The sequence below is a fragment of the Chenopodium album genome, chromosome 8 (genome assembly GCF_948465745.1).
Source record: "Chenopodium album chromosome 8, dcCheAlbu1.1, whole genome shotgun sequence".
Classification (NCBI taxonomy): Eukaryota; Viridiplantae; Streptophyta; class Magnoliopsida; order Caryophyllales; family Amaranthaceae; genus Chenopodium; species Chenopodium album.
In genome coordinates, this window is record NC_137841.1 from 2,190,531 (window position 1) to 2,201,431 (window position 10,901).

At 39.2% G+C, this 10,901-nt stretch overlaps 1 protein-coding gene across 5 annotated transcripts; it reads right to left on the minus strand.

Moving 5' to 3' along the window:
• Nucleotides 1-116: 116 nt before the first annotated feature.
• Nucleotides 117-9,778, minus strand: LOC145641551 (DExH-box ATP-dependent RNA helicase DExH12-like). 5 transcript variants are annotated; one of them, XR_014115457.1, is made up of 6 exons: nucleotides 9,495-9,777; nucleotides 6,093-9,042; nucleotides 4,425-4,814; nucleotides 1,048-4,330; nucleotides 732-933; nucleotides 117-486 (listed from the first exon to the last, which is right to left on the minus strand). XR_014115457.1 is itself a non-coding variant. In XM_081692393.1 (4 exons), exons 2-4 carry the CDS (start codon nucleotides 9,036-9,038, stop codon nucleotides 1,148-1,150), a joined length of 6,519 nt encoding a protein of 2,172 aa, XP_081548519.1. In that variant the 5' UTR covers nucleotides 9,039-9,042; nucleotides 9,495-9,778; the 3' UTR covers nucleotides 710-1,147. The 5 variants fall into 5 exon arrangements, 1 of the variants encoding a protein (XP_081548519.1); XR_014115458.1 differs by having other exon boundaries at nucleotides 117-489; XR_014115456.1 differs by having other exon boundaries at nucleotides 117-546.
• Between the last annotated feature and the right edge of the window lie 1,123 nt (nucleotides 9,779-10,901).

Below are 10,901 nucleotides of genomic sequence, written 5' to 3' on the forward strand. Positions count from 1 at the left end.
GATTGTTGTAATTTCTCTTGTTGATGCGAGTAGAATGCTTCATACGAAGTTCATGACAACACAAGACTCAATTCACAATTTCACACCACAGCAATGATAAGGATATGCAAGCCAAGTAATATAAAGGCTCTAATCATAGAAGCAAGTAGTAAGAATGACATATTAACCTTTAAAAAAATCTAGAATTACGTACACTTTCACATGATTCAATGGCACTTTATATATTGCAATATGCTTACGTTCCAACTGCTAGAATCGCAGGCTATGCTCGTTTATGGGGGGCTATTTCTCATGTTTGAAGCCTCTTTACATGGTTTTCGACTGAGAAAATTTCATCAAATAGACCGCCTACTTATAACCTCAGTATGATAACCCCAAAGCCATGGTGGTCACTTGGCGATTTCACTATCGAAAATCAATAAGGGGCGGATCCTGTCGGACCAAAAAGCATGAAGCTTTCTAGTTAAAGCAGCATATCAGCCACAGCTGCTGCATTCCACAATGAAAAAAAGGAGTAATAGTTTTGTTATACTTGCTACATTAATGCTGGAGACAAAACACATATACTTCTTTCAACGTGACTGAGGCATAGCAGAAACCACATACGAGTATAAGCTGTATAACTTTAGGGTGCACATTTCTTACTTACCCAAATTAAATATATATGAAGAGATTAGGAAAAATAAAACAGAAAAACAAAGAAAGCAAAAGAACAAAAAAGTAGTTTTTACCAAGTTTTGGAGGGGCAAAATTACAGCAGCGCTGTTGTTATATTCTATGACCATATAATAAACCCCAAACACGTCCACTGACATAAGCTTTTGAGCACAGCCATGTCTTAGAATTGAAATGCACCAATTAAGCCAGCAATAACTGCAACAGCCAACAGCAGCTGCATCTTAAACTTAAAATGCAGCAACAGTGACAAATCCCCTGTAAATACAACCAGAAATTTCCGAGACAAAGCCATGAGCAAAAGCATACTTCAGACAGTAATAATATAAGCATAATCTTTGAAAGCCAACAAGTATTCAAAAAGAGACATACTAAGCAGTGGTTCTAAACATGAAGCAGGCTATCCTAATATTAACAGGATCAGTCCGCATTGTTGGTCAAGCATCCATTAAAGGGAATCGCATCATTCCTTTCAACTGTCATCTTCAGCTGCTCCTGCCTCTTTGACATCAATGGTAAAGTTGTACTCCTGATCACATCCCAAGTAAGAATCACACATGTAATACAAAGTGTAAGTCTTCTTCCCAACTTCAGGAGGTGCAACGAAATCAAGCTTGACTTTTGATTTCCGTTGTAAAGCGACCCTCTTAATAGCTAGCAGTTGGTTAGTCTTTGTGTCACCCACCACCAACCACCAACCTTCTTCTTTAGCTTTGGGATATCTAAGAGCATCAACAGGTCCCACTTCTGACCTCCCTTCAAGATCTCGTTCAAGGGTAACCGACATTGTGACATCTTCCCCAGCACCAATGCTGTCACTATCAGCCACCTCATAAGTCATATCAACGTTGGGGAAACGATTACAGAAACGGGCAATATCCAGCAACTGTGAGTCAGACATCTGGAGAAGCTCCTGCCTCTCATCATCCTCCATTTCCACCAGGTCAAACACAGTCTCAATAGACTTCCCTGGGTTCTCTTGACATCTCTTGGCCAACTCCTTGGTGAAATGTGGAAGCTGCAATAGCATGGAATCTCGCTCCCACATACCCTGAGTCACCATCTGGCTTACTTCCATAGCAAGAAGAGCAAGATTTAGCCAACCATTGCTAGAAATAACATCAACCATAGCCTGAAGCAATCTACTAGCTGAAAGGAGCACTTCACGCTGGTCAGCAGCCAAATTACCACCAACTGGATGTCTAGAAAAGTGGGCTTGCAGCAAAGCATTTGCTTTTACATGTGGATCTGTGTACTTTGGATTCTCAAAAGAGAATCTTTGGTGATGTATCATCTTGCGAATCAAGTCATCCTCCCCCGGACGTACTGGCAATTGCGAATACTCTGAAGCTGAAGCCAGAATCTCAAGAAGACCCTTCAGCTTTGTTTTGGATGTCAACGAAGAACTAAAACGCTCGATTGTGGTGTAGCTGATGTAGTAATATGATGCTATCATGCCCAGATTCAGAGGAGAGAGATCCATATCATCTTCAATAGCAACACATTTACTTGCTTCCAGATCACTCAAAGTGTTCTCCACAAGTTCTGAGAGGTAATCTGATAAATGCCTATGGCTCACACCCTGAAGATTGTAGTAATTAGGATTCTGAGCAAGCCTTCTGTACATAAATGTCCATGTGAGATAATCCACAGCATCTTGCTTATTCTCGATTACTCCAACTACAATTTCTGCATTCAGATTGTCATGAAGATAGTGGTGCAAATGACTTTCTACAGGGAATGCTTCATATAAGAACTTTTTATAATATTCCTTTCGTGGAGCATGACAGAGGATAACACACTTCCCAGACTTATCCAACAAAGGCCGACTAGCATGACCCATCATCTGGAGCAGATCAGTTACTGGATAATCAGTATGAGCATTTTCTCTCCCATCATAGTACTGAGTTCCCATGACCACCACTAAGTGAGCCAACAAAGGCATTCCCCAGCACATTGAACTGGTCATAACACAAACTTGGATCCATCCAGCTTCAAATAACTGTGATACAATCTCCTTATCAGTGCTAACTAATCCTTCATGCAAAAAGCCCACACCATAGCCAAGAGTGGTCTTCAGATTTAGATCCTTAATTTTATCAGTAAAAGGCTGCAGCTCCTCCGATGAATGCAGCAAAAATATTGGCTTCTCTCCACTGTCAGCACTAGCATATGTTACAAGGTCAACTGCAGTAAGTGAAGCATGCTTCCGAGTTGGAACATATACAATAGCAGGTTTCCCATTCTTAGCATGGACAGATATAGCTGTGTAGGTTGGCTTGGTCATAGCTTGCATTCTTGCCTCAAAATTAGCAATATCTACTCCCTGAATGTGAATCTCAAGAGGTACAGGACGAACCCCTGGTGGAAAGTTGAAAAGACCATGTGAAGAAGCACCTATCCACTCACCAAGGTCCTTAGCATTAGCAAGAGAGGTTGATAAAGCAACAATGCGAATCTTGTTCTCCACTTGACTTGCTATATATCTCATCCTTGAGACAATCACTTCCAACACAGGACCGCCTTGACCACCAATAAGATGGAGCTCATCAATGATGAACAGGCTGACTTGCTGAACATACTTTCTTTGTTTCCAGCGTCGAGATAAAGCATCCCATTTTTCAGGAGTACTTATAATTATCTGCCCTTTCTCAAGTAGCTTCAAGTCAGTTGCTGTCTCTCCCGTGAGTTCAACGACTCGCAAACCAAGTCCTTTTCCAAATTTCCTTTCCCAATCACGGTAACGCTCCTTGGCCAGAGCTTCAATAGGTGCTATATAGACAACACGCATGGTGCTGTCAGGACCTTTTTGGTGGTTTCGCAAGATAGCAAACTCAGCACATATTGTCTTTCCACTACCAGTTGGCGCAGCAACCAAAACATTGTCATCTGCATTGTACAGAACCGTGAAAACCTGAGTCTGGACAGGGTTGAAGTGCCTAAATTCTGGATAAAGGGCTTCATATGATGGGTTTCTCAATGCAGTCACAGGCAGTGGTTGTAAGTCCAACAATTCTGTTGGGGGAGGATATTTCTCAGGCAAAATAAGATGCCTAAAAGAAACAGGCAAAACAGACTGTGATCCCAACCATCTATCAGAAACAACATGAATGAAATATTGTGGGGGCAGAGGCTCTGATATTGGCACAGTGAAATTCAGGGTATGGTCCTCGTCAATATATTGCTTCTTCAGCATGAAGTATTCATGATGAAGAATGTATTCACCATCATTATCCTCCACAATAACCCAAAAAGGCTCCACATATCCATGAATCTTGTCATCCCACATGAAATCAGGTGTGATTGTCAGTTCCACTCCTAAAACAGAGCGAGTAATTGGCTGCACATGTGCAGCAAGGTTGAGCTTTGGAAACTGGTGAATGAACTTGTGAAGAGTCCTTCCCATCTTCTGTTGTCTTATGAGCTCTCCCAGTTCTTGAGAGGAAAGGTCATAGTACCTATCCCAAGCCAGTTCCTTCTTCTCCAACTTCATCAAAATTTCGCTAGGTATTCCAGTAAACTGACGGAGTGGTGTCTGCACGTTCCACATCCTCTTCTGAACCATTTTGCACAAATTTAGCGCCTTTTCTGCCAACTGAGCCCATCCTCTTTTCAAAACTATCTCAAAAAGAGCTCTCATAAGACGTGCCGCACTCTACATAAATTTTCCGAAAAAAAAAGGTAAGCAAAAAAGCACGTCTAGAGTACAGACATTAAATATTGTTTACTTATGTGAAAAAGCAGCATACCTGTGTTATATAAACCATGTCTGATGTTAGAGACAAGCCTTCAAGTTTCAACTGAGAAATATATGCTTGAAGTAAAACATTAATCTTAGCGCTGGGCTCTTCCAAGCTCTCTTTAATGGGAATTGGAACACGTTCCAAAAGCTTGGCCAGTTCAACCTTCTCATCTTGCCTCACTGTAACGTATTTAAATTCCTCACTGAGGGAGAATAACCGACAAAGCTCAATATCACCCATAGTCGGTTTTAAGTGCTCATTGTAAGTGGATATTGTGCCATGTGTAATGTAATAAAAACTGGCAATCCTCCCCAAGTCAGTGACCTGGAAGTAACCACTTTTCCGATCATATTTAATCAAGTTATTTTTGTCCAAAACAGTTGCTGCTGAATGGATCTGTAAAATTAACAAAAACGACTTTAGGTCTATAGCTATAAAAGGCTTTGGAATGCATAATGACATCAAAATCATGAATGTAAACAGTAAACGGCACTCATCAATGTTTAAATACTCCAATAGAAAGTTCTTTAAAGGTAGCCTCCTGGGAGTTCTTGAAGAAACCACACCCACCATCCTCATACCAGCATCATGAAAAATAAATATAAGCAACATCTAATAAAAGATGTGCTCACCAGCACAAACAACTTACACCATCAAGTAGTTAATGTTCTAGTACACTGAACAAAATTAAAGCTGCCAAATTCACTTCAAAACCAAGGAACAAGTAAAGCCAGGATATTAGAGTGTTCTTAAATTTTAATACTTTTGATAAAAATGATTTAGAAATACATTTAGTCAACTTTAATTCAACACTATACTCAAATATTCATTATGGCCCTTTTATAGACTTGATAAATGGTATTCATCAAACAATTGAATGTGGTTGGGTCAATAGCCAATACAAGTAGTTGCTGTGGATTTGGTACCAAATTGGACAGATTCTTGTTGGTGCTTCTCATGGCTCATATAGGTAGAGCTACATTTACCAACAAAGATAAATGTAGGAGTAGTGTAAATAAACAGTTTGATACAAATGTGCCAAAATACAAATTCAACTATTCAGTTATAACCAGAGAAATTAAAACTTTGAAGATTATTTAAAGCATCAGGAAAGTTTTCAGTTCCATCTTCCCAACTCCCCCCACTGCTGACAACACCCATCCCCCTTCCAAAAAAATAAAATAAAATAAAATTAAATTAAATTAAAAAAAATCATTAAATATATTCCTTCAATAAACAGCCTACAGAAGGAACTGAAAACATAAAGAACAAGAGGTTTGATCAATTTTTAAAAGTGCTATAAAGTTCATTTACACAAATTTTAACCTTCACATAATTTGACACCTTTCAATCAACAGACTACTGAAACTAAATACATACGGAGCAGAGGGTTTGGTCGAATTTCAATTATCCAGAGCACAAGAAAGTTAGTGGACACATATTCTAACTTTTACTACTTCATAACCAAGCATTCTGAACCACAAACTGAATTAAAAACAGAAAAAAGAAAAAAAGAAAAGAAACCTACAAAATCCTACAAATAAAAGATTTTATCTCTACTAGTTTGAAATATACTATTCTATCAGCATAGATCAATGTATCAGGAATACAATGATTTAAAGAAATCATGAAAACAGGAATTTAGAGCAGTGATGTATATGAATAAAGGCTTACCAGGTCAGCTCTCCTCTCTTCCAGTGTAAGGTCCCTGTCGAGCACATCAGGAGCTAAGCCATAAAGTGTAGGGTTACGTAACATCCGAATGTACAGGTATGTGTAACCTATCCAATTGAGGGCTTCTCGAGCATTTTGTACAGTACCAAGAACAATTTCAGCATTCAACTGATCAGCCAACCTTGAAATAAACTGACTTTCAATAGGAAGCTGTTGATTCATCAAAGAAAGATAGAATTGCAATTCAGTATGACCAGTGATGATTATTCCCTCTCCATAAGTATCATACTGGGGTCTACCTGCACGCCCAAGCATCTGCATTACATCCAGAGGACTCAATTCTGTCCAAGCTCCCTTTTCAGGATTATAAATCTGGGTTCCCTTTATAATCACTGTGTGTGCAGGCAAATTGACACCCCAAGCAAGGGTGGCTGTAGAAACTAGGACTTGCACATGACCATCAGCAAACAAATCTTCCACAAGCTGGCGATCAGCCCTATTCATCCCAGCATTATGAATTGCAAAGCCGTAAGGTAAAAGATCCTTGAGGTCATTACTTCTAACTAAATCGGTATGTGCATGAAGAATTTCACGACTTGCACTATCCTCTTTCAAAAATTTACCAAGGGTGTCCTTTGCCAATGCTGTATCCCTTATCGCACGGGCAGTCTTTGCCGTCTCTTTTCTAGAGTGAACAAAAACAAGAACTTGGTGCTTTCCGGCCACAGCCATCACCTTATCATAGCAAATGTCATTCATCAACTGGAATCTCTGTAGTGGCTTCTTCACATTGATTCCAATATATTGTTGTGCAAGCGGGCAAGGTCTATAGCTGTTGTCAAAGTGGAATAGCCCCTTTTCTACATCAACCCTCAAGAATAATGCCACATCCTCATAGTTAGGAAGGGTGGCTGATAACCCAACTAGTCGAATATTATCTTTTGTTGTTTCAATTTGTCTAACTGTCCTGGCAACTATACTTTCCAGCACAGGGCCTCTGTTGTCATGGAGCAGATGAATCTCATCAATTATGAGAAGTTTGACAAGCTGAGTGTATGTTCGATCACCTGACTTCCTTGTTATGATATCCCACTTCTCTGGAGTTGTAACAATTATCTGCGTTTCATCTATCTGTTGCTTGGTCAATGTCTGATCACCACTCAATTCCTTCACATTCACACCATAGTGCTTCAACCGGTTTGACAAGTTACCGACCACTTCAGCCACGAGAGCTTTCATTGGAGCAACATATACTATCTTATAACTGCTGTGGTCAAATGATCCATCTGGTGCTCTACTCAAAGCAATCTGCTGCAATATGGTGAGGACAGCAACATTAGTCTTCCCCGCCCCAGTCGGAGCACAAAGAAGAACGTTTTCAGCTGAAAAGAGTGCAGTTTGGTAAACTCTACTCTGCACCCTATTCAATTGTGTCATCCCTTCGAAAGCTGGTTGTGCCCAATCTGGCATTCCAGATATCTTCACGAGTTCTTCACCTTTTTCTAATGGCTTGGGTTTCAAAGCAGGAATATGAACCTCTTCATATCCTTTAGCCGGATGGCGATAAGAGCCATCTGGAAGTATAGTCTTCTTATTTGCCATGAAACGACCACCTTGGTTGAAAGCGAGGTTTTCCAGATCAAGTACCTGCCGCTGCCCATTCAACCAACCATTATCAACATCTCTATCAGTCAATCCTCTACGACCAATGTCCCCATCAACAGCACTCTCATCTTTCAAACGACGAGCCTCCTCTCTTATACTCTTCTCCAGATTCTTCTGCCTCTCCTTGGCAGTGGCTCTGGTAGCATGCAACTGCTCCAGGATGGCAGCCAAATCTGCACCAGATTCCAGCATTTCTTCTTCAATCCTTTTTCGCTCCTCTTGATCTTCAGCTCGGGCTAGGCGGGTACACCACACAATCTTCCGCCTATTACGCACAAGGAACCTGACAAGGTTGAACCTATCGTAGTCAAGGCGAGTCAAAAGTGTATTCTCAATCTCCCTATCCTCCCCTTCAGCAAGTAAGGCTAGAGCTTCTTCAGCAAGATTTTGGCACTGTTGTGGATCAATTTGCTGATCATAGGCTTGAGAAATCTTCCTCTGAAGCCAATACGCATCAATATCCTGAACATTTAGGTTCATACCCTCATCCGCATCAGGCATATCTTCATCACCGATCCCACCACCCATTTGCATACCCCCAGCTGAACCTGCTTCAGCAATATCTTCATCATCCTCTTCATCATCCTGCACCGAGCCAAAATCGCTCTCATCGTCATCATCATCATTCTCTTCAAACTCCACCGCAACACCCACTTCGTTATCGAGACCATCCCCATTGGCAGTCGGGACATCATCACCACCTTCTTGATAGTCAGTAATCATCTTCCCAGCATTAACCAGGCTATCAAAAACAGTAGCAGGCATAGAAGTCAGCAACTTCTCAATCTCCATCTTCTTTTCCGGGTACTTAATAGCATCATTCTTTAATACAGCCAAAATCTCATCAGCAGCACCACTGACAATATTAAATGGTAGCCCTCCCAGCTGCTGCTGGATAATACTCAGCATAGCCTCATAAGCAGCCCGAGTTTCTTTAGTTTTTGGCTGATAAACCCCTTCTTCAGTAACATTCAGAACACTTTCCTCCTGAATACGGCGTTTCTTGCTCTGCCGAGCAGGCCCTGGCTCCGCATTTGGGTCCCTTTCCTTCTTTTTTGAAGATTTCTTCTTCTTCTCTTCAAGCTCCTGAGGCCTTCCTTTAGCAACCCTATCTCCAAACGATTTCGGGTCAATTTTACCATATAAGGACTCCGGCTCACCAGTAGGCTCATGGGTATCCCTCGGGCGTGAATCTGTCGTGAGCACTAGACTCGAATTCGCTCTGTATTCATACTGCTTAAAACGTGCGTGTGCCTCCGCACCACCTCCCAGATTCGACATCTTTCTACAAACAAGAAAATTTTAAAAAATTAAAAAACAACTATCTCTAAGTTCTTTCTTAGGGTTTATATAAACCTAGGGCAATCATCCAAACAATTACAGTTCATAATCGAAATACAGCAACACATTAGCAAACAAATTTAATTCAATCATCAAATTTTACCTCGAAAAATCACAAAAAAAATAAATAAATAAATAAAAAAAAAAAAAAAAAAAAAAATCTTCTTCCTTAAAAAATCAAAATAAAGGTGCACACAGCATTATTCTATCAACAAATTTGATCGTTATTATAATCAATAGTTCAATAATCCACCTTAAAATAACCCTAAATTGAAAACACTAACATTTAAATCAACTATAATGAGAAATTAAACCCTAGATGTGAACTGTCAAAAAATAGAAATAGAAGACCTAGATTGAGAAATTGATATAAGATAATTAAGAAACACAACTTACCTAAGAAGAAGATGCTTCAATGGAGGAGCAAAAGCTCAGTAGATGCTTCAATGGAGGGTAGAAAGCTTAGAAGCTGCTTCAATGGAGAACTCTAGAGTGAGTACGAGAAAACGAGAGAAGAGAGAAGTGCAACGAAATAGTGAAAGAAAAAAAAAATTAAAACAAAGGAGGAAAAATGAAGACCCGCATTTATATAAATGATATAGTCCGTTTAATGAAAACCGCCATTTGGTCATGGCCCATATTTTTAAGTCGGCCACAGCTAGGGCCTATCGCAGACTAGATGGTGCACTCGGGTGTCAATTCAGGTGTTAGGGTCGTTTTTTGTTGAGACAAGGTTAGATTGGGTCTATTATAAATTTGAGTATTGCTATATACTCCCTCCGTTTTTTTTTTAATATGCATCACTTGGGAATGCACATAATTTTAGGAGATAAATATAATATTGTGAGTGGGTGAATAAATTATTATAATAAAAGTATGATGGGGACCATGAAAGAGAAAGTATGTGAGAGAGAATAGATATTTTATTATTTAAGTGGGGACATAAAAGAGAGAGAAATGATAAAATAATTTGAGTGTGGTTTAAAGTAAGAGAGAGAAATAATAAAATATAGTATAACTTTACCAAATATAGAAGGGATGTATATAAAAAAAAAACACCCATAAAAGGAAAGTGATGCATATAAAAAAAAAACGGAGGGAGTAAAAGTTAAAATAATATAATTTTTTTTTAACGTTAAATTTAGTTTAGGTCAATTTTGACATTGTAGTCGATTAATGATGAGAAATTATGTAAATTTAGTTGAACGTAAAAGTTAACAACTATGGCCTAGCCAAGAAAAAAAAAAAGGTTGGTACAGGAAAACCAAAAAACACTCTTTAGTTAAAAACTCAAACTTGGCTCTGAAAAGCCCGTTTTAGATCCGACAACTTCGCTATATTTTTGCAGGTTAAGCGTGAGATTTAATGTTAAAGCTCAACTCGACTCGAATTTTTTATCACCTCTTGTTGATCTATATATGTTCTATAGATTTTAAACTATTCCCTCTACTTTCGAAAGTTTGATGCTCTTATGTTCTAGCACTAATAATGTATGAAAAATGAAAATAGGCATCTATTCACATATAATATTTGAAGGCTCAAATGGCAAAGTGGATGCTTTAAATGGATGCATGTGGAGATTTTTCATTCTAATTATATACAAATAAGATGAACCCAACATCTAAGAAAGACTTTTTGGAGCAATGACCTGGAGGCTGCCTCGCATCCTTGAGGTGCGAGGTTCAATTCTCATCAGGCACAAATTTCATCCCCCCTACCCCCCCTACGGGAATAAGTTTTGATCATACTTATTATATTTTTCTTAATGAAATAGCGTATAAAGTTTTGTAAAATCAAATATAA